At 39.6% G+C, this 25,333-nt stretch overlaps 1 protein-coding gene across 2 annotated transcripts in view; it reads left to right on the top strand.

Moving 5' to 3' along the window:
* Positions 1-16,323, top strand: part of LOC150088565 (alkaline phosphatase-like) — a 451,864-nt gene extending 435,541 nt beyond the window's left edge. For both annotated transcript variants that reach the window (XM_090370808.1, XM_090370807.1), the window contains exons 6-9: positions 6,036-6,176; positions 6,393-6,584; positions 6,826-6,948; positions 15,167-16,323. In XM_090370808.1, coding sequence (XP_090226934.1) covers positions 6,036-6,176; positions 6,393-6,584; positions 6,826-6,948; positions 15,167-15,513 — 803 coding nt within the window. In that variant the 3' untranslated portion in view covers positions 15,514-16,323. The remainder of the gene's footprint in view (positions 1-6,035; positions 6,177-6,392; positions 6,585-6,825; positions 6,949-15,166) is intronic.
* The last annotated feature ends 9,010 nt before the right edge of the window (positions 16,324-25,333 follow it).

The raw sequence follows: 25,333 nt of genomic DNA on the forward strand, positions 1-25,333 counted from the left end.
TCCGAACATTCTGGAATACTCCAGGCGAATTTCGAATTTCTTCGGCAGCTACTGCGATTCTTGCAACCAGCTCCTCAGCATTGTCAACAGGAGTGTCATAAACTAGCGATTTCATATGACCCCAGAAATAAAAATCAAGACATGATAGGTCGGGTGACCGAGCAGGCCAACGCACGGGACCACCACGTCCGATCCACTGTTGACCAAATGTGACATCCAGGTAGTTACGAACATCTCCGCTATAATGGGCAGGGGCTCCATCATATTGGAACCACATTGTCTGTTGCGTCGATGCAGAAATCTGTTCATCTCTCAAAAGTTGTGGCAATACTTGCTGCAGAAAGATCAAGTAGATAGGTCCGGTTAGATGACACGGTAACAGGTAAGGTCCGATGAGGTGATCTCGCAGGCCAACGCACGGGACGTGGTGGTCCCGTGCGTTGGCCTGCTCGGTCACCCGACCTATCATGTCTTGATTTTTATTTCTGGGGTCATATGAAATCGCTAGTTTATGACACCCCTGTTGACAATGCTGAGGAGCTGGTTGCAAGAATCGCAGTAGCTGCCGAAGAAATTCGAAATTCGCCTGGAGTATTCCAGAATGTTCGGATGTCCATGCGTCGGAGATGTGAGGCGTGCATTGTAGCCCGTGGAAGAAACTTCGAACACTTACTTTAATCCATGTACCTTTTGCTTCTTTTCATGTATTATTAAAACGATTTCTCACTTACGGTCTCTTTTCTTTATGGTGCTTCTGTGTACAACACCGCTTCAGGAAAGCATTTCCGACCCCACATTGCTATATGATTTCGAGTTGTCAGGATGTACCCTACCCCTCTTAGAAGTTCTGAAACGTTTAACTGAAACACCCTGTATATATCTCCGACCACACCTACACCGAAGCAGAAATAGATGACCCCTTATTCTGCTGGCACCAACTCTATTCTGTCTACTAGGCGATTTCATTGGACACCATCCACTTTTGGAGAATTGCCTCAAATGCACAAGGGAGGAAAACTACTTGAAGAAATACTTCACAAGCACAGCCTTACTATACTTAACACTGGTTCCCATACACATATTCGCTTTTCTACAGTTTAAACTTTTTATCGACCTTTGAATCTGTTCCCGTATATTATATCCAAGCACTGAATGGTAAGTGCTGGTGGCCTCTTCAGCAGCGAATAATACCCTATGCTTTGTCGAATTCAAACAGCTACACCTGAAACTGAAAGTTGAATGGAAATTCACCAAAGCTGAAGGGAAAATTTTCCACTCACGTTTCACTTCATTCAAAACCTATTCAGTGTTCAATCCATAGACAATGTACACAAACAAACAAATATCACAGAAGATAATACCGGCAGCCAGTGTTGCAGTACCACAGTCACATTCAGGACACCGAAAACATACTAACGGGTGGAATACAGAATGTACAAAAAAGTAAAAAAAAAATAAAGCATGTAATTTATTCCGCAAACATCCTACAACTGATAACCTCATCGGCGGTAAGAGATCTAGAGCCAAAGCCCGCCAAGTAGGAAGAAAGGCAAGATGGGACTTTTTGATTCGGTTTGCATCCACTATTACCAAAGATACTGTACCGGACTGATTTAGAAAACAATTAAAAAACTCAATAGCAAATCCTCGACAACCACTCTCCAAATCCACAGTTGGAATGATCCGGATATATCATCTTCCAAAGGATAGCGAATGCCTTTGCAGAAGCATTTTCACAACTATCTGTAGTGAACGCAATTCAAAAGGTAAAGCCTTCAAAACAACTAAAAAAATAGAGCGACACATAAAATAAAATTTAACACTTAATGACTTATAACCAACCATTTACAATGCCGCTGGTTCTGATGGGATATTCTATATCAGGTTACATGAAAGACAGAGCTGCAGGGCTAAACAAGTTCTATGTTATATATCAATTTATAGAAGAATAAGAGAAATTTACCTCGATATTGTCTGTAGAACACTTCGACTCAACACTCTCCAAAATTTAAGCGAATATAAAACTACATCAAATGAATTCTCATACCCAAAGAAACACTAATGATTCCATTCACCCGAATCGATGGCCAAAGCGCCCCAATCCCACCCCAAAATACATCAAACCACCGATAAGCAACTATGAGTGAAAGAAACATTATGTCCATTAATAAAATCAAGCGAAAAAATGATTACGGCGATGATATAAAACAATTTAAAATTTTTAGTTTCCTTCCTGAAGCGGACGGGGCTTTTCGACAACCAATCAAATTATGATATTAAGGTCCCCCATAAATGATTACATCTACCCATATATTTATTTTGTATGTAAATTGCGGGTGTTCTATGGTCGATTTGCCTGTTTGCTGGACGAAAAATTTCATTTCTTTCGCTTGATTTTTATTAATAGACATATATAAATGCACGCATAGTTGCTTGTCGGTGGTCTTATGTATTTTGTGGTCGGGCCATCGATTCCGTGTGCATCGAATCATTAGTGTTTCTTTGGGTGTGATAATTCATTTGATGTAGTTTTATTATTCGTTTAAATTTTGGAGTGTTGAGTCGAAGTGTTCTACAGACAATATTGAGGTAAATTTCTCTTATTCTTCTATAAATATCATATTACAATAGAAAAATACATACTCCTTGCTGATTTTCTTCAATCGGGTTCTCTCTGAGTGGAGAAAATGATTCACAACAATCTTAAGTGGTATCTGGAATCGCACTCCTTAATAAGCGAAAGTCAGTATGGATTTCAGAAAAAAACATTCTCCTTAGATCTCGTCAAAGTTGAAACAAACATTCGGAATGCTTTCATCAGAAAACAGCACTTCGTCTTAGTATGTCTCTATATCCAGAAGGTTTTTGACACCACTTAGAGTTGGATATCCTTCAAGATTTGCATATGCTCAGCCTATGAGGACATTTTCCTCTTCTAATACAGTTTCCTGCAGTGCCGCGGATCCGTTGTAAAAATACCCTCTCTCAATCATTCACCCAGAAAGGAGTCCTCGGTGTCACACTCTCGCATCGTAATAAATCAAATGACACCCGATATTGTTGAAACACCCATATGCTGAATCTTACTATCGCATGTTACTCTCAAAACATGAGTTACATTGAACGACTTCAATATACAATAAATAAAATAAGAGTTGTGGGTGTCACAGAATGGGTGACATCCAAAACTCTGTTCAGGACAGAAAACCATTGCGGTATACTTTTGTAAACGCAAATTACATCCTGAACTAGAATTACGATTGAGTACTCACCCCATAATACTATCTGACTGTGTCTATTTCTTAGGCCTCACTCTTGAAAATAAGCTTAATTTTCTAAAGCACATAATGAATATCCGAAGTGTACCAAAAAAATAAATAAATAAATAAATAATATACTTAAGGGTAATCTCAGCTATGACATGAGGTGCTGACCATTCACCCTCCTTCATTTATACCACACTCTCATTAGATCTCCACTAGACTATGGTGCCCCCGTATACAACCATTCTATAAACAGTGCCCTTGCATGGCTTAAGCTAGTTAATCATTGTGCCTTACCGATAGCCCACGGAGCTTTCCGGATATTCCTTTTTCAAATATAATAAGTATAAGCAAATAAACCACCACTTCATTTCAGGAGAAAAATGTTACTCCTAAATTAGGCAGCTAAAACATGGAGCCTACCAACACATCCTATATAGTCATATCTCCTTGATCTTCGGTGGCAAATGAACTACAGCAGAAAGCCTAAAGAAAATAAACCCTGTCGGAATAAGGGTGCAAGAACTAATGCAACATTGGAATGTGCGCTTAAACCTCATACTCCAAGACTTCTGAATCAAATCCTTCATGGGATCAGTATTCATCGTCTTGTGATAATCACTTTTGAAAATGGGGAAAGCACGCTGTAGCAAATATGAACATCAAGCAACTGCATGCGACATATGTATCAGCAAATTCCAGCTGCATCCAGATATATACTGACGGATCTAAAACTGACATCACTGTAGGTGCGGCAGCAGTCTTTCCAACATTTAACTAGTTAAATGCAGTATACATACGGCTGAATTGTATGCAATTAAATTAGCCCTTGATCATATCAAGGGCTAATTTAATATCAATTTACGATCATCTTCACAGAGTGCAGCAACTGCCCCGCAGTGCGTCTTCACCCCCCCCCTCATCCAGTTATGAAACAGATTCGATCTTGGTTGATTCAGCATAATTCAACTTGCCAATCAGTAAAGTTCTGCTTGATTCCAGGGCACAGTGGAATTCGCGAAAATGAAAATGCTGTTCAAGCCGCCACAAACACCAAATCATCCAGTATTATACACAAGCACAGATTTCATAAAATCAAACTACAACCCTCTATTCACCGAGCATGGCACAATCAATGGAAGTAACTATGGAAATCTCGGGCTAACAATAAACTGTTACAGATTAAATATGAGCCACAATTGTGGAACTCAGTTTTAGAAAAAAAAATGATATGATGTGGCTCTTGACAGAACACGAATTGGGTATACTCCTCTGACGCATCTGTTTCTGCTCATGGGGAAGGATCCTCCACATTGCATTCACTGTCACTCCTTGTTATCCGTGAAACACATCCTCATAGATTGCCCACACTATCAAACTGACAGATTGATCTGCAGCCTTCGTAACTTAGTCAAATTTATCTGAGCCATTAGCAGTCCACCACGTCATAGGAAATAATGCCAACTTGATTGAATTATTCAATTACCTCAAACGAACTCGCATATATGATCGCTTTTAATTAATCCATGTACCTTTTCCTTCAGTAGTATATGAGCAGGCGCAATATGGCCACAGCAGATCTTGCGCCATTAAACCTCAACAACAGGGTAGACGTGTAAAAACTAAAAGATCCTCAAATTCCGGGAAACCAAGGTATACCATGAAAGAATGCCCCTCTCCACTACTGCTCTACCACAGCCTGCACTGTTACACAGCAGGCGACGTTCATTCCACTGCACATGAACTGCCAATTCGGAATAGTGGAAACCGAGATTCCTTAGACCAACTGACGTTTCTCCATTCTTCCCGAGTTCGTCCTTTTTTGCTGTTGACCCCAGTACAGTTTTATTGGTTCACTTCCGGTCAACTTTATTGGTCAACAGCACGCGCGAAGTGGTCTTTGCTGCCATAGTCCATTCTCTACAGAGGTCTCCGCATGTTGCGAGTGTTAATAATTGCAAGTTTCCTGCATTCAAAGAATCAGCCAGTTGCTGTTTGTTTGTTATTTGGTTTTTAGGAGCATTAGCAACTAGGGCCACATTGCTCAGGGGATATGCGGTGGTCATGGGCTCGAACCCCGGTCTAATCAAGAAGCGTGTGCTACGCACTGCTGCTCCTGCACACCTGGCTACGGAGGCCAGCCAGTTGCGCTGTCGTTTGACAAGGGGTACTGCAAGTGTCTTTCGTTCCGTAACACTTGCAAGACGCGCACTGACGATCATATTACGTTTGAATCCGACAAAATCCTTATCTTTTCCCATTGCCAACGAACAGAATGTGGTAGCAATATTCCCACACATCTATATCGAGGGTCTCTTGCGTGTCAACCACCACATGATTGTTTTCATTTGCCTTTTTTTAATTAGTTCGAATCGCCAAACTGTTTCTATTGAGGTATATTCAATTTAATTGCAACATTTTAAATTAGTGTCGTTTATTTTAGTTCATTCTCATACATTTTTTTCATAAATACTCTCCATCGCATCGGTCCTAATAAAGTGGCCACTCAATGTATAATGTAGTAAAAACAACTCGCGCATTCTAAATCAAGTTTTAGAATGCGAAGGTACCTCCGTTTTCAATCACACATTTTTCAAAATTCACTACGATATTATTATTTCCATAACTTCAATATTTCGAACTTAGTCATGATGATTTTTTTTTTAAAATTGCATTTCTTCTGAATTTAAATTAAAAATTTAGATTGAAATGCTGCAGAATAATACGAAATCTGATTATTGCAATTACATTCACCTCGATTTATTCATTCAGGACTTTTTAACCATGGACATCTCTCGTACGAAGCGGATCGAGATGGAGGGCCAGATGGTGAGCCATCGCTAGCCGAAATGACCAGAAAAGCCATTGAAATTCTGCGAAAAAATCCTCGAGGATACTTCTTACTGGTCGAAGGTGAGAGTACATTCATATATCACTCACGCGCAGTAACAAAAAGATTTGATTTTCTTTAATAATAACTGAAGTGATTTCAAATTTTTAGCAGTTCTTAAATTTCTTTTGCGCATGCGCTAGTTTCCAAACAATGTTAAAAAGACCAGAGAATGAACTATTTGAATTATTTCATTCATTTTACATTATCAATCCAAAATATAATTTCTTTGTCTGTAGGAGGTCGCATTGACCACTCCCATCACTTCAATAACGCGCATCGAGCCCTGGTCGATACCCTGGCACTAGAAGATGCTGTAATTACTGCCTTAGAAATCACCCGAGCAGAAGATACACTGATTGTTGTGACTTCGGATCACTCCCATGTGTTTGCTTTCGGCGGTTACCCGAAAAGAGGAAACCCTATATTTGGTAAGCGTTTGATTGCACCGCAATATAACAATATTGTCCTTTCTCCGTCCGGTTGTTTATCGTTTTATAGGCTAATGTCACGACATACCTAAATATCTATTCTGGTGGCGCCATCTAGTAAGCGCTTTAAATCAAAATTTAACATTTTAATATCAATTAGACGCTTACAAATATTGACAATAAACATTAGCCGCGATCTGCACATAAATGTTAGCATTAAGTAATTAATTACTGTTTCCAGCTCTGGATGACAAAGTTTCTGATATGGATGGAATGCCATACACCACGTTACTCTACACCAATGGGCCCGGTTATAATCGAAATTTTCCAACTGGAAGGCAGAATCTTACAGGTGTAAATACAGGTAAGCCCATCTTTTATTTAATAATAACATTTATAAGTAGATAAATAAAATATACTAGATTTTTCAGTTGAAATTGGATAACTTCTTTAGGCGTGCTCCAGGAAGTTTTCAGATAGGAGTAACTTGCGTTCGTGGATTGACAAAAAACGCAACGAAAATGAGACCGTTGCCATACGTAAATGTATTACAGGCACTTTGAACAGTTAACTATCGTACTAAGCTAAATGCTGCTCTTCTCGTACAATCACCGAATTTAAGTAACGTTGGGCCTGGCTAGTTGGGAGGGTGACCACGTGGGAATACACGGTGTAATTGACTCTTTGCCTTCCTTTCCCCTCCCCTTTTCTTAACCTGTGGAAAATATTCTTCTGATTTACGAGCGATGCATGACCCATCAGTACCCCTACTGATTGCATCATGCTATTTCTTTCGTCATTCTCTGCCGTATTTAATAAAAAATTTCGACGGAAAGGATTTTTATAATTCAACATGCCAGAGACTAATAGTGAGCGTATAAGTGCAATTCGACCACCGAAACCACCTCCATTGAGTACAAAGGAGAGATCTAAGCTGTTTGGACAGCGGAATAAATTACTGCTTGAGATGGAGTTGAACAAAGAAGCCGGAGAAGGTCCATCCACATCTTCAGAGCCTTACATCTCCCCAGAAATGTTAGAAGTGAATCTGGAAGGAATCGTCATGGAAGTTGATACTTCAAATGAAAACGATGATGAGTGAAACACCGAAAAGTCCACGCACAGTTTAAACGTACATTCCTGGATAATGATTTAGTTCAGTCTGTTCTGCGTGTGATCGACTTTGGCTCAGGGACGATGTGAAGATTGTAGCAGCTCGAGATCCTTCTCTTCTTCAAACAGCATTTCCAAAGTCAAATGTCGGCCGGTAGCAGCTGTCGTGGCTCTCTCAAGAACGTGATTCCGGCTCTATCGAATTCAAATGATTTTAAATATCATCCGATGCCACATCACTTGCCGAAACTAGATTTGGTAACGGAATATCTCATATCTCCGAGGCTTCCATTCATGCAGATTCGTCGCCTGCAGCATTCATACGGCCAATACGGGATCCTCAGTCAAGTGATAAATGTTTGATTAAAGAAGCTTCACTTAACTTCCGCTTATGCGTGCTCGGCGCGCGCACAATTTTTTTCCCCCCCGAGGTTATGCATAATTTTTTTTGTATGCATAGTAGCAGACGCATTACACATTCTTCATCTGTATTCTCTAGGTCACGCTGCTACTGATAAACATTTAACTAACTACTGCTGTTTAGTTGGCAGTGAATATAACTGAACATCCAATTTTTCTAATCTTGAAAGGTGGAAAATCTCTCTCTCTCTCTCGGATGCTACTTGGTGAATCACTTCCAAAAGTTAACAGCTTGGTAAGGAGTATGACTCAAGGCTGATAATTTGTTAAAGAGACCTCGTTTTCAAGTTGTTCAACAGCTTTGCAGCTGTTGCCTGGATATTGTATAGGGACAGACCAAGTTTACTACTGGATCGTCTCAGTACATACTGCACAGCAAGAAATTTTGTGACGGTTACTTGTGGCGCTTTAGACTAAATTTCAGAAGCATGTGATAATATGATAATATGGGAGGATCTTAGAACATGTTCGACAATATTTTATGTGCTGGATAGCTACCGTTTTTTGTTTAATTAACCATTTTGCTTTTTAAATTTTTGGGCAATGCGCAAATAACAGAAATTTAAAGGAATGGTCTTGTCGAATATTTTATCCCATCTTTGTGGATATAAACGTTTCGAAACTGAGACATTGCGAATTTAATTTCTGCATGTGATTTTTGATTCCTTGAATTAGAAAGCAACAATTCTGCAATTAATTAGTTATCTAAATAGAAGGCTCGTTATATCTAAATATGAGGTATGTCACAGAATTGATCAGTTGATTTTATAAAACGCGACTTGGCAATACTTTGCAAACATACCGCATATCAGCCTGTAGTATTACCCTCTACGCAACGAGAGTAGTCGCGTCTCGTTGCATTCAGTGTAAGCTGAGTACATCGTGAATAAGCAACCACGTGTTTGTCGATAGCGTCACAAAAAATGGAGGGAAAATATCGAGCAACGTTACGCTATCGATTTTTCATCAACGAAAACTAGAGGGAAACATACGAAAAGTTAAGAGCTTATTGAGGTCAAATTTTATCCCGAACTCAAGTTGTCCAATGGCACAAGGCCCTTTTGGAAGGACGTAATACCGTTGAAGATGAACCAAGCGCAGGGACACCTGTTTCGGCAACAGAAGAGAATGTGGAGAGGCTCTGATTGTGTCTGACGAACAGTTGACCGTGAGACTGATGACAAGTGAGCTGAACATGAGTCACCGAGCCATCAGTGGCATTTTAACAGCGCATTTGGTCAAGCGCAAATTTTTTGTAAAAATTGTGCCAAAAAAATCTCACCGAAGAACAGAGGCAGAGTCGGATGAACATCTGCCTCGATCGTGTTCAAACTGAGCCTGAGTTCCTCCAACGAGTGGTAACAAGTGATGAAACATGGCTTTTTGAGCACGATACAGAAACAGAAATGGTGAATGAGCAAATCCAGAATCAAATCGATGTTTTTTGGGGGGGACGGGGGTCAGCGTGGAGTCGCACAATTTCCTGCCTCACATAGATTTCCTTTTTACTCTGATCAAGTTCATCTTTGCTACCTGATGTTTTAGATGGTAGTTTCGGTGATGGATTGCGACTAGAGCTACGTAAGGTAAAGCAATCCTCTGACCTCCAGCTGTGCAGAGAGGTCAGAGGATGATGGAAAAGTAGATGCCAGATTCTAATCACAGTTGGTAAATGCACTTCCCGTAGTTTCATAATATGGCGTGATGAGCCCAAATATCAGGATTTAGATATTTCTGTGTATGCCGAAATGTGTATAAGGGGTCATGCCATCGGTGCTGTTAAAGTATTTCGCCAGTGGCAGCAATAAAAAAATCCTTGAGTTTTTGTGACTTTTATCCCTCCGCAAGATGAAGCACCATTCAGAGGTCAATGCTTTCGGACAACACAAGACACTCTTTGAGCCGTAGATGACTCCCTTGTTACTGTTCAACAAAACCAGGCCGCTAATGTAATCAGATGACACACACATATTTAAGTACTGTATCTAGTTGTAAAGAAAAGTTCATACGTTAAGGGAATGTAACCCATAAAATACTTGTACATAAGGATTCTTTTGTAATAGCTGTGTTGCCACTACTTTTTGAACAACCCTCGTATATGCTGCGATGTTCATACACTAATATCTATAATATATATTTTTTTCTCTGCCTGACATTAACTAGATAAGCCAGTTAATGTCAGGCCGACTGAGTTTACAAGAAGCATATTTAACTTTAGCTAAAATTTTCAGTGAAGTTGGGACAGCTGTAAAAGAATGACTTGATTATGAATTTTACTGTTCTGCGACTAATTTTATTAGCCATCAAAATGCGTGTTCGATTTTTGTGAGAGGCTGACATAAATTTCTGTGGCATAATTATTGTTTCATTAAGAGTATATTAATTCTTCACGTGGCGGCATTCGCTTACAATTTATATTCAAGTTAATTATTAATTCACTTAAAAATGCATCGTTATGTTTTGTGTAAATAGACGTATAAAATATAATTCGTAATAAAGTTTTTCTTGTGGATAGTGAATATAATCGTGTGTACGCCACATGTATTCCCATTAAATATTCCTACTTAGGGCCCTGAGCTTGCTAAATCTGCTACTCATTGTATACATACATACCACAGAAAATTTTGATGAGTGAAATATATATCGCACACGCTCAGTCGATACAGAAAAAAAAAAAGTCATACCTAAATGCTAAGGAATAATTATTATCAGTATTATGAAAATTAAATATAAATTAAGCCCATTTTACTTCAATAAAGCTAAACCTGTCTAGTTTTTAGTGAACGAAAAGTTACTTTGAAGGTTTCGTTTTAAAGTCACATACAATGCAGGATATCAGCTAAGACTTAACTCCTCTGTACTTAATGGCTTACTTTCTTCTTTCTTTCATCACTGTTTGAACGCCGGCTTTTTTTTCATACTCCTATTCCTCTCCCCTTATTACTGCCACTTACCTCTTGACGATTGCAAAAATTTTCTACCAACGCTTGAATGCAATTTCGCCTCCACTCATTTCTCTTATACGACATCAACTTTTTTTCACTCAGTGCAGGCGACTTGCTATTTTGGAGGCACTTTGTTACACATCACCGAAAAACACCTTCTTTCTGCAACACAGTCCCATACTAATGTATGCTCCTAAGTGTAAGTTTTATAAATAATAAAACATTCGGGGGGGAAAGGAATGAAAATCACGCCACTCCTTAAACTCTCTTAAATCAGATTAAAAATTGAATTAAACAACAGCGCCTTGTACCACATTGCAAATACTCAATTCACAAAAGCAGCAAAGATCTAAGGATATATACGAACATCCTCTTGGGATGCAACACAATAAATAAAATGATTATTTAAATATGTTATAATCTCCGCATACAAAGATTAACAACATAGGTAGAATTCTAACTTTTTCAGACAAGTAACCGATCGAAATGATGAATGAAACAGATGTAAAATAATTAGTTTCTTATTAAAAGTTAGAGTTTAAAATTGTACATTCGATCTTAATTAGAATTGCGGATTTCAACAAAATTAAAATGAACGTCTCTCTCTTCCCAGATGAGCCCGCAGCTTTTGGATAGAAGTAAAACTCGAATTGCGCTTTGTGGAGGCTATTTTAGTATTATTGGAAAGCTGTCTCGGCTCATTGTGTGCTTAAGTGAGGGAAGAAATCCTGGGTAGAATCTGTGAAGTAGAAAAATTGCATTTTATACAGTTGCAGGCGTTTCACACCGACTGCGAAAAGCTGTGACTTTGTAATATTGATGTCTGCAAGGCTGTTAATAGCCATTAAACGTGCTGAGGAATAAAAAAAAAATCGAGTTAATAACTTATTTGGAACGTTCATTAACTTTCCAAATGCTGACGAAATCAGCATTTGAATTGAGAAAAGTAAGATACTGGTAAATGGAATATAGTTCTTTAAGTAGAAGACATATTTTAGAAATAAGAATATTTTAAGCCTGATTAAATCGGCGTATAGTTATTTTCATAACTTCGGGTGGAAAACGAACGGAGAATTTTTACCAACGTTTCGTTAACATTTCATAGAAGCAGGTAAAATATTTCGAGCAGAAGCGTACGACATACTACTGCTTTTTTCATTCGATATATGAGATTCTAACCAAAACTTATGAGAATATACACTGGTGTTCAAAGAAAGTGCATCACCCCTTAAAATTGTAATTGTCGTCTGAATAACGTAAGTATATGGCAATACTTCTTACAGATTACATCAGATAAGATTGGCACGTGTAGGTGATGACGTAATATTGCATCAGCTGTTACTTTTAGCTATATAAGCACGCTCTGCAAGAGTTGCAGTCATTCCTTGCTTGTATCAGGATGGCTGGCTACGTGCAGTTGACGCCATGCAGAAAGAGTGCTATTGTTGCTTTACGTGAGGAAAGATGTTCTTCCCGTCATATTGCTTATAGAGCGTCTTGTACTCAGTCGGCAGTGAGTAGATTTTTTTCCAAACTCAAGCATACCGGTTCTGCTGATAGGAAAAAAAGGAACCGGACAAAACCGAATCTCTACACCGAAACAGGACGACGTTTTAAAGCGCTTATGCCTTAAAAACCGTAAAGCTTCTTCGTCTGAGCTGAAAAGCAAAAAATGAAAAAGACCCGATTAATTTGATGTAAGGAGCATGTCAAATTGACCTCCGGAACAGTAAAAGTCAGTTATTTTCTCGGATGAGAAGAAATTCAACCTGCATGGCTCTGATGGGAGACAAAACGACATAGTGAAGAATACCATCCAGACTATATGGTATCTACTGTGAAATTCCCTACCAGCCAAATGATATGGGGATGCATTTCGTAACGCGGAGTAGGTCACCTGCAGTTTATAAAAGGTTCCGCAAATGCCAATGGATACCTGGCTATATTGGAAGGCAAATTGCTACCAACCATTACAGACCATTTCAACTTGCCAAGTAACTGCATCTTTCAGGACGACTCTGCTCCTTGTCATCGGGCGAAAAGTGTAAGTAGTTACAGGTGAAAAAGTGGTTGGAAGAACGGTCCATTACAACTCTTAGCTGGCCAAGAAACAGTCCGGACTTGAATCCTATAGAGAACTGTTCACATCGTGTGGAAACTTCAGGAAGCCATAATTCGTGCTTGGAACCACCCAAGAACTGTCAGTTGATTATCTTCAGAAATTGATCTTGTCAATGCCTCGACGGTGTGCTGCTGTCATCAGGGCCAGAGGCGGTTCAACCAAATATTAGTTTGCACCTGGTGAACTTTCATTTTGTTTTCCATTTAAAATGATAAACTGAGGGCTTCTGATAACATTTCAGCCATAATTGAGGTGTTTACCAAAACTGTTGTATAAAGGTTGCAAATGCTCATTTTGGAATATTTTGAGAGCACCTGTCAAATATTACTTATATTTCTATTTGTGATGCTAGTCATTAATGTAACATACCATCGCGAAAAAGGTTAGAAATGTGAAATTCCTATGTGATGCACTTTCTTTGAACACCAGTGTATTTAAAATCAAAGATTCGTTTAGTCACTCCCGTTTTGACTTCGTACATGGCAGTTCTGTAATCGTTGTAAGCATGGCTGAAATTCTTTTTTAGTAATAATACCAAAGATCTCTTCTGATTTTGCTCAATCTCCAAGGTATGGTTAAATCTTCTTCCTTTGAGCGTCAATAGCATCTTTGGAACCAAGGAGGGAGCAGTGCTCAGAGAGTGAGGAGCCTGTAGGGGGCCACGGACATTCTCCAAATGCCCGTGGTTACGAAACAGGTGCAAAGTTCCCTTCGATCCTTGAAAGTCCCCTGAATGTTTAGGATAAATGTGAGAAATATGCCACACTTCATAAAGAAATTTAATATCTATTAAGAAAAATAGTATTCTGATACAGTATAATCAGTAACTTCTATTTTAGTAAGAATAATAATAGTTATGAAAAAAAGTGCATTTATTTAACAACCAAAACCAACGTGTGTTTGGGAAAGTTGCGATGTCTTTAGGTAAGTATGCCGCATCTATCTTTTCAGTTATAAAATGCTTTTATTTCTAATGTTTTCTCCTCCTTATGAGTTGCATACACGTCTGGAAGTATCGTTTTTTTCATGGAACATTTTCTACATTTGGTATATTTAATCCAACAATCTTCCTTTTTTGGCATTAAAGCTACTCTCTCAAAAATCTCCGCAGTTATTGCTCTTAATTTCTTCTGATAAGTTTACGTTATTTTCAGATTCTGTTTGAATCCCTATTTTCATTTAAATCCGTTCCATCTTTCTATTTCGTTACCTTTATTACTGCTTTCCTTTTATTAAAAACATCATGAAACTACTCTTACTACTTCTAACCTAACTATTTCTACATAACAGTTTGCTAATGCGTCTACGCGCCCACACGCCAATCTATTACCTCGTGTTTATTTATATATGTTATATACTTTCTTTTATTTATATACAGTATAAATTTATAAATAAATATTTATTTTATTGTTATTTACGTCTGTATTATGTTACCAATAAATATGTGGCACTATCAGTGTTTACTCCAAGGTTTATTGCAATGATATTTTAAATATTAAAATAAAATTTATATTGATTATATACGTGTAGAATTGATTTTTAAAAAATCTACTGGTATTACTAGAATGAACATTGTTTCTATAATGGCCACTGGTCTATTCGTCCTTATGTGGTTTCTATCCATATGGTAAAATATATACTATATATGTTAATATATATATAATAATAATAAAATATAACACTATTATACCACCTGAAAATTATACCACGTGAACATCACTACTATACTAATTTATTAGCGGGTGACGTTTCAGGATTCTTTCCAAACCCCATCTTCAGATCATAAATGCAATGGAGGTATATGAGAAACAACGTGAAAATTACATGTGAGGATGTGAACATGAATACCATATGTATGTAGTATAAATTTTACCGTGTGAGTTTACCATTAACAAATTAACTTTTTTGTCAATCACCATATTTTATGTCAATAGATAATTTCATGAATATTGATTCCGCTTTGTATTTTTTCACCCCCACAGAGGAGAAGAATTACGTCCAGCAGTCTGCAGTACCTAGGCGATGGGATACCCACGGTGGGGAAGACGTTCCTGTTTACGCCCGGGGACCAATGGCCCACTTATTCAGAGGGGTGGTAGAACAGACATACATCCCTCACGCTATGGCTTACGCGGCTTGCATCGGACCAGAACGAGACGAGTGCGAAAGGAGACGACAGACGTATCATTTGCACGTTGTGAGCTGCGACCCCACGGAAGCGAACGGCGGGAGGTTGCAGGTCATCCTCTGGCCCGTCAATGTTTTCATCTCTGGCTGGACTGCCGTTACGCTGACAGTTCTAATGTCAAAAGAAGGCTTAGGAACGTGAGGAAGTTTCCTGTCTGGTGTTCGAAGATGTCGGACTGCATTAAGTGTACAGCGTTAGTCCACCAGCTAGGTCATGTGATTCGGCAGTGTTCTAAGAGTCGGAAAACTGCGTGCGTTCTTCCAGTTACTGTTAACTACTGTTGCAAAAAAAAAATAATAATAATAAAAACAAAAGAAAGAAAAATAATCTGTGCAAAAAAGATATATCTATATAACGCAACCTTAGTTATTAAAAAGGACACCAGGCGGTGCTACAGATGGACACTTCAGTGCAAGGTTCTTCTAAGTACCAGGTTGGGACCCTAGACTCTTAAACATAGACAAGCTCCACTTAATGGGCAGTTACTGGGAGAGAAGTATTTTAGATTGCAGTATTAGCTTTAAGTACGTTTAAACATGTTCCTTATATATATATTGTGCCCATCGTGTACCGTGTATGACCACACATTCTTTCAGTGAATGACACTGTACTTTGATAAGCGAATATTTCTTCTTTTGTTTTGTGAGTACACTTTAAAATGAAATACTCTACGAAGGTCTTTCCTTAGAACTAGAGGATGGAATCCTAAAAGTAATCGACCTAGCACAACTGTCTGGATTTTCGGAGATTTATCAGCAGAGATGCAATAGGCTCTATTGATTTCGTCCCGGATTAGAATCACAGCAGAGTTAGTGGGGCCAAATTTTTTACATAATCCCATTAAAATTCGTCCTTTGCCATAATGGAAGATTAAATACAGTTTAATTGCCGAGACTGTATACAGGAAATCACATATAGAACAATAAATTAATCTGGAATTTACTTACTTATGTATCCGTTGTCGTTCCAGCTTCTTGCCGGGTCGATAAGAAACCAGTGTTCATTTAGCTGCTTCCTCCCACCATTCCCTCCCAGCTCACCTCTTCTTGTCATTTTCTTGGTCTTTTACCCTCCATTTTCATTTATAAGACCAAACCATCTCAGTCTAGTGACAAATGGGCCTGGAGTACTGGGGTCCATAGTTTAACAGATATTTATTTAAAGTATACCCAGTAAAATAAAATAAAATAAAATATTTCCAGAAGCTTTCGGAACTCGTGTCCCTTTCTCAACTGACAGAATTTTTAAATACATTACAAGCAAACTGTGGCACGTTACTCATTCGTCATTGTTGTAGCACGGACGTGTGCTGCCTTGCGCCAGTGATCATCCATCAATAAAACGGTTGTCTCCAGGATTGGATGTATACGCATGCCTTTCTGGCGATTTAATGCCTTAGGGTTGTTCATTATGTTTAGTGACTCTAGCCATAGGCGGTGGCGAAAGTGTCGCGCGTGGTCCACTATCTCAAAGTCGCGCTTGGGGTCAAGATCGTGGTTGGTAGCCCAAAAATGTTCTGCAAGCGCGGACTGGTCAGTTTCGGCAAGCCGGATTGCTCTGTCGTGTTCCGTGAGGCGATCCTGGAGACGTCTCGATGTCTCACCTACGTAGCAACTGTTACAGGCCCTACAGGTGATACGGTACACTACATTGCTGCGTAAGACAGGTGTGACAGGGGTCTTCACACTGGAGACAAGTGAACGTAGGTTCCTACCTGGTAATTGTACACATTTTATGTTGTAACTTCTCAGGATCTTCGAGATACGTCCTGACACTCCTGCCTACCGAGAGAAAGCCTTGGCCCTATTACTCGATCCTAACGTATATGAACCTCTACCTGATCCTCCCGTTAAAGTCTTGAAACGTCTGGAAGCAAATGTTAATAAACTTGTCCACGCATGGCTTAAAGATAAGAAGATCCCGACCGCGACTCACCATCTTCTGCGTGCTACTGGCTGCCAACTACCACAATTCTACGGATTACCAAAGATCCATAAACCGGGTATTCCTCTCAGACCTATAGTGTCTTGCTGCAGTGCCCCAACGTATGAACTGTCCAAACACATCGCGAGCCTCCTCTCGCCTCTTATAGGTAATACATCTCACACCGTTAAAAACAGCAGTGAATTCATTAACACCATTAAGGACATTTCAATCCCTGATAACTCTGTCATGGCATCATTTGACGTGGTTTCTTTATTCACCTCGATTCCCGTCCAACAGGCCGTGCACTGCGCCAGAAGGCTCCTTGAGAGCGACTTAAGCCTCCAATCCAGGACGTCACTATCCACTGATGACATCTGTACCGCCCTCAACCTATGCCTCTCTAGCAGCATCTTCACCTTTGAAGACTCACTCTACAGACAAGTACATGGCACTGCTATGGGTGCCCCTGTCAGTTCCGTAGTAGCTAACATCGCCATGGAAGATCTGGAGAAGCAGATACACCAGAACCCACCTACACCTATTACAACGTGGTGTAGATATGTCGACGATATTTTTACCATAATACCATGTGGTTCTGAAACGGTACTACTAGAATACCTCAACTCTCTATCCAATTTCATCAAGTTTACCGTAGAATCAGAGGTGGACGGTTCGCTCCCGTTTCTGGACGTGCTAGTGCATCGCGTAGGCCCACATCTAGAGACCTCAGTATACCGCAAACCCATGTGGTGCGGTCAATTCACCAACTACGGGTCCGGCCACGCTCCAAGCCATCTCAGTAGCACTGCCCGCACCCTGTTCTCCAGGGCCTGGAGCCATTCCAGCACCGACACAATTAGACGTAACGAGATCTCCCGTGTGAAGGCGGACTTAACCAGATGCGGTTATCCATCCCATGTACTAAACAGATGCTTGTTACAGGCACAAGAACTTACTTCCAACCCAAGACCTCCGAAGCAAGTCGGCATATCATCCGCCTACATTCCGTATTATCCAGGAGTGTCAGGACGTATCTCGAAGATCCTGAGAAGTTACAACATAAAATGTGTACAATTACCAGGTAGGAACCTACGTTCACTTGTCTCCAGTGTGAAGACCCCTGTCACACCTGTCTTACGCAGCAATGTAGTGTACCGTATCACCTGTAGGGCCTGTAACAGTTGCTACGTAGGTGAGACATCGAGACGTCTCCAGGATCGCCTCACGGAACACGACAGAGCAATCCGGCTTGCCGAAACTGACCAGTCCGCGCTTGCAGAACATTTTTGGGCTACCAACCACGATCTTGACCCCAAGCGCGACTTTGAGATAGTGGACCACGCGCGACACTTTCGCCACCGCCTATGGCTAGAGTCACTAAACATAATGAACAACCCTAAGGCATTAAATCGCCAGAAAGGCATGCGTATACATCCAATCCTGGAGACAACCGTTTTATTGATGGATGATCACTGGCGCAAGGCAGCACACGTCCGTGCTACAACAATGACGAATGAGTAACGTGCCACAGTTTGCTTGTAATGTATTTAAAAATTCTGTCAGTTGAGAAAGGGACACGAGTTCCGAAAGCTTCTGGAAATATTTTATTTTATTTTATTTTACTGGGTATACTTTAAATAAATATCTGTCATCTCAGTCTGTTATTCTCGATCATTTCTTGTAATCTTTCTTCTTCCACTTTCTCCCGAATGGCCGCATTTCTTAGTCTATCCCTCCTGGTCTTTCTACACACACCTTTCAGAAACTTCATTTCCATCGCTTGCATTCTATGTCCTCCTCCCACATCGCCCATGATTCCAATCCATGGGTTATTATTGGTACATAATAGGCTCTATAGAGTACCATCTTGCACTTCTCAGTTACTTCCTTTCTCTGAACTAGATTCTTTACACAGTCATAAAACATTCTTCTTTGGTCTGCTCTTCTATATATCTCCTTAATCAATTCTCCCTTCTTTATCTATTCTGCTCCCTAAATATCTGAAACTATCCGCTTCTGTTTTCTTTCTCTCAATAAAAATTTAATCTCCCTCCGCCTTCGTCATTCTTATTGCATTACTTTTAGCATCAAACTTTAAATTTTATTTCTTTGTCTCCTCCACCCAAATTTCCACCTACTTCTGTACCTCCCCCCCCCCAATCTCCATAAATCAACAATTCATCACTTTCATTTTTTTTTCCTGTCCCAATCCTTTTATGCACAGTATTCACTCTCATCCATTACTAGTATGAACAGTAGAGGTGAGAGCGCACAACCCTGTCTCAGCCCATTATTAATTTCAAACCAGCCTGTGCTTCCAACCGTATAGACTTATAATCTTGAATTAATTAAGCGAAATATTAGTACTAATTTAAGTCTGTTAATAGTTGCTAATCTAAGGTACGGTGACCACTTTATTAGGTACGCCTGGATATTACCAAGTAGATCCCCTACCAGTCTTCAGCCCTCAGAATAACTTGTATTTGTCATGGCATAGACTTGGCGAGTTGTTGAGAACGTGCCACAGGGATGCTGGTCTACGTTCATTCGGTTGCTCCACCTTAACCCACAGGTGTTCATTTGGAATGAGAGCTGGTGACTAGAGAGGCTACTGCAGTGGACAATTCACCCGCATGTCCTGGACCTAGTTCTGTTCAGTTCTGGCCTTGCGATGGTTAAATCCTGTTGTGAAAACCCATTCGTAGAGGGATGCACTACAGCCATGAACGGATGCACCTGTTCGGTACAATTTCCAGATAACCTGTGGCATCCAAATATTTCTCCACTGGCATCAGCGGGAGCCCACTGTACACCACAGAAACACTCTGATGGTGGGGAATGTTAACACCTGTCAGGATGATTTTTTCGCCATATTCTGGTCATGGGATTCGTCAGGCAAAGTTTTTCCAATCCTTCATTGGTTATTGTTAGTATTTCAGAGTTCACTATACCATACCTTGTTGTCGGTCCCCTCCACCGACGTTAGTGTAACCTGATTCGATCATCAGCTGCGATACTGCACGACAAGGTAAGACGAGTTGTGGGTTTTGAAATGCCCCTGGTTACCACTGTTGTACTGTATTGTAATTTGACTGACTAGCCTTTCTGTTACCCTGGTCATTGCGGTAACCAGTCTCAAGTGATGCTTGCGTGGCGTTTTCCAGCAAACTACAAATTGGCAAAAGAATGCACGCAGTTTTGGACACAATATATTGACCTCTCCTAGCCTTCTTTGTTTTGGTACCTAACGCCCTAACTCTGTTACCCAGTACAAGTCTTGTCAGCCCCGTTGGACTCTGCTATCAACGAGCTTTATCCGACCATACGATCGCTGCTGACTGGATGTTATTTGATTGTTGGAATAATCTCGATACGCCCGAGCCCGAGACACAGTCGTAGGCGAAAACCCCAGCAGGACTGCAGTTTTCGAGATAACCATATCAGCGCGTCTGACGCCGACTACCATGCCATGTTCAAAATCACTTAAGTCTTTCCATCTTACCCATTCTGGCATTGAATTGAAAACAGAGATCTGCCCACCTGCTATATATTGCATGGTACGAACACATGCTGCTGTTACTGAAAGAATGCTCAATCACATGAAAAGGGTGGGTGTGCCTAATAAATGAAGTGGCCAGTCTATGTATTAAATACGGACAAAGGTTCTCAATTGTCTATTCAGCTAGTTACATTACCTTGACTATGAACTTATTCTTATCGGGTGATTCGAAGTTAATACATGGGTGGTTTACCCGGACAAATGTTGGTTGAGCTGAAAGAGTTGATATTCCGCAGTAGAGACATGGCTCAACGATGCCTGTTGTATTACCACATTCCTAGTGATGGATACTGTCACACTTCTACAGTCCGGACTTTTTCTCACGAGACTACCACGATAATGAGCGTATGAAGAAGCAGCCAGAAAGACACCGGTGTCTCACCAATGAGGAAGGACGAGGCTTCAGGTTAGCCTCAACAATCTTGTTTGACGAAAGAAGACAACCATGCTGTTGACAACAGTATGATGTGGTTGGGCGCAATCAGTCTATCTGAATCACCCCGTAACTAAACAACGAACAACTGTCCAAGAGTCAAACATAGTAACAATGTTTTATACGATTTCTACCCCCTTTAGGAGTGTTTAGCAACATCTAGGTGCTTTATAGCCTCTCCATGTTCTGGTCCATACGCAAATAATAGCACGGCCAGGCCACTGGTAGAGCGAATTTGATTCACATCGGATATTTTAGAGAGTTCCACTTTACACAGCGCGGTTTTCTGTCTAATTATTAAATGTGTGGCCATACATTAAATTATTAAATGTGTGGCGATACAATTTTGAGCTGCTATATTGGATCAATATATGATCCAACATGGCGGCTCATAAAATTGTATTGCCATGTCGGATCAGAGCTAATTAAAGGAACACTGGGTCTATGAATGTCCCAATCTGTTGTCTACTGGCCTTGTTACTACTGAACACTTAGAAGCATCAAATAGTGCAATATCTTATAGACACAACACTGGTGATCCGAAACGCTGTGATATGGCTCCTGCAGTTAAAGAACAGAGGGGGGGGAGACTAATGAGAGAGAAGGAGAAACTGTCGAGTATTCAGTAAGTGCCCAAAGGAGCGAACGAGTCAACGAGTATACTTTTAACATATCTGCTGTGTGACGTCATTGGAAGAACGATTTTGGGGATATAAAAAGGTTGGCACAGTACTTTTCGCGCGTGCAAGGACATTTAAGTACTAATAGATGTGCGTGTGTACAGTCATCTTCAGATACTCACCAAACCACTTCCCCATCTTACGTTCTATTGGGCAACTGTTACTACCATAGAACAAACTGATTATCGTTATAAGAAGCTACAAATGCGTAGTCTCGTATTTCATTAACAAAACTGTTAAAAATAAAATGAGTTCTTTTGATACAATGTGTCAATTAATTGCATGTCGCATGACACACCACACTTACCAGTTTTAATTTGTGCACGGCAACCAATCTTCAAATAAGAAATAAATCGGGTGGCAACTAAACTTCTAAATTCAAAATTAGTGTACCGGATATTGAACTAATTTGAACAATCATTGCTTATTAGAACTATTAATATTTATAATGATAATTTTAAATACATTTAAAGAAATATACCTTATGTAATCATTGCTTATAACTGTGTCGATGATTCAAACTTCTCACTTCTAGAAATTTGAATAAAATGCCACCACAAGATATTATTTATTTCACCGCTAAGCTGAGCAATATTTTCTTCACTGCTGAGGTATATTCAAGTGAAGCCTGTATCCGAGGGACAGTTTGTCTGCACCACAGAATATCTCTGGAGAAGGGATATGATGAAAATGCCTTTTAAGAAAATTCCTCCACTCGTCCTTGTCCCTTCATGCAGTGACGAGCGGCAAAAACCAATGTATATATACACACCATCACGTAAAAATTTTTATCCAAGGGCTAGTCAAGAAAGTTAGTCTCCTAATCTCCTAATTACCGTTCCTAATATCACGTAGTTTATTATAAATTACACATTTATTTAAAATTACACGACATTTATTTTAGTGTTAAAGAAGAACACGTATTTCCACTCTGTACAAGTTTGTCTCCTTGCTGTTCAGCCACTGACGCACAACATTTTTCATTGTGTCGGCATCTTTCTAATGCTGTCCCCATAGTCCTTTGGACACATTATAAAAATTAAGCTATCATTCCATGAATTTGTCCCACAGGAGAAATATTTTAAGCGTTACTTCTCCATGGCAATACGTGGACCCAATAAAATGTACGCAACATAGATCATTTCAAAATTTGAATGGACTCCGATACCTCAGTCTTCGCATTTTATAAGGGTGCGGGCTTATTCCTCCTTCGGGGAACCAACCAATCGCGTTAGGATTGCCATAAGAATGAAGATAATTATCTGCCTGAATGTGTAAGCTGGCGAGCCACTGAGAGCTTTAAGGCTGGTTCTCAAGCAAACATTGTTAGATGATTCTATGTTCATCTTGTTGCTATTCAGGATTTTGAAGAAGGTTTAAAGATTCAAGGATTGGAACCGGAAGACCTAGTTGGAATACAATTTGGTCAACAACTGTCACAGATTTCTCACCTTGCTTTCGTATTGATTTATTTATTTATTTTTTTTTTAATTGGCATCCACTTGGTTTAATTGGCTTGCTTCAGGTTTCATTTAGCCGACTTAGTCTTATGGTAATTGTTAACGTATATACGCTGATCTTGGTCCTGATGATCGTCTGACCAAGTATATTAAAGTATTCAGCGAGGTTTATAAAACTTATAAAATATTTAAATATCTTAGTTTTGATTGCGCTAGCTTGTGAACATGGTTCCCCCCTCCCTCAGTGAATAATGAAAATTCTTGGCGCACAAATTCCATTTTATCACGAAAGCCCTTAATATGTCCATTGTATTCTTGGATATCACCTTGGGACGACGCACATTGACTGGATGTACCATGTGTATTATTTATTACCTAAAGCTGGAAGCAAAAGCAAAGACATTCCTCCTTGATCTCAATATGAAGGCAAGTTTTACTAGATCATAATTTAGAGACTTCTTAAACTGCGTGCAATAAATAATAGTTCAAATGGGCAAGATCCCAACAAATAATTGGCTCGAAACTGCCAAAGTACTTATAAACTACCTTGACATCTAATTTTTATGACAATATTCATATACATTAGTTATCTAATGTATTTTATGACAATATTCATATACATTTTATCAAAATTATTTTCAGATAAAAAAACTAGCCCTGCTACGCCATCGTTACCAATGCTGGCAGATTAAATTTGAACTTTGAGAAATTGGCACTTTTATTTCTTATGCGAACACTGTGTTTGTAGGTGGACAAAACTGAGTATATCTGTCTCTACATATACGAGGTGTGGTAAAAAAGTTCTGGACTGGTGCTGTTCCTGGTATGTTTGATGAGTTGGAAAATAAACAGAAACAATATGTTGTAGTTCATACTTACTCCAACAGATGGTGGTGCACAGATTTTCTAGTAGACTAATGACAGGTTGTAAGTAACAACCAGTTTCGTTAGTAGCGTTAAAATTACGTGTCAAGATTTTTCAACGGAGCAACGAACAAATATCAAAATTTGCTTTAAACTGGGAAAAATCTGTAACAGAACTGTATGAAATGTTAAAAAGCTGTTTATGGTGTTGAAACATTAAGTCGTACCAGTGTGTTTAAGTGATTCAAAGACGGACATGAAAATGTTCGCGATGACCCAAGAAGTGAGCGTCCATCAGACTCTCAAAATGAGAACGGAATTGCAAAAGTTCGGATATTGTGGCAAGAGATCCTCGTTTAACCCTCAGATTGATGGTTGATGTGTTGGATATGAATAAGGAGACCATTCGTGAAATTCTGAATGAAGATTTAGGGAAAAGTAAGCTCTGTGCAAATTTGTGCCCCACGGCCGTGTTCAGCACAAATTTTGTGCCTAGTATATCAGAAACTCAACCTGCCACCCATGCAAATTTGTTTATATGTAACTTAAATTGTTCCTTGGCTCTATCGAGGAACAAATTAATTTCGCCAAGGGCACATGGGAAAAGCATTTTGCTGTAGACATGAGAGAAACTGTTAAATTACACATAATCGGCAATTTCTCATTTATTTCACTACACATACAATGTTAATGAAACTTAAAATACAATGCTAAGAATAAAGCAGTTAATTCTAATATACACAATATATTACAGACCTCTCTGCAGAACTTTAAACTTTTCTGATGCGGTTGCATGGCCTCTACCAGGAAAATGTTACATGTAGCTGCCCATGCGCAAAAATTTGACTAGCCATCGTTATACTTATCCCTCGGGGATAGTGCAGTGGTTATAATCACCGTTCTCCCAAAACGGCTGTAAAAATGACGCGAGAAATTTAGGGGCATTTTATTTCACAAGGTAGCTCAGATAGCAACCGTCGGTCTCGGGCGACGGCTGCATGGTGTTTTTCTTCCAGAAACTCGGAATTTTCGTCCAAAA

The sequence above is a fragment of the Mastigoproctus giganteus genome, chromosome 3, assembly GCF_048544385.1.
Source record: "Mastigoproctus giganteus isolate SK-2022 chromosome 3, ASM4854438v1, whole genome shotgun sequence".
NCBI classification, from domain to species: domain Eukaryota; kingdom Metazoa; phylum Arthropoda; class Arachnida; order Uropygi; family Thelyphonidae; genus Mastigoproctus; species Mastigoproctus giganteus.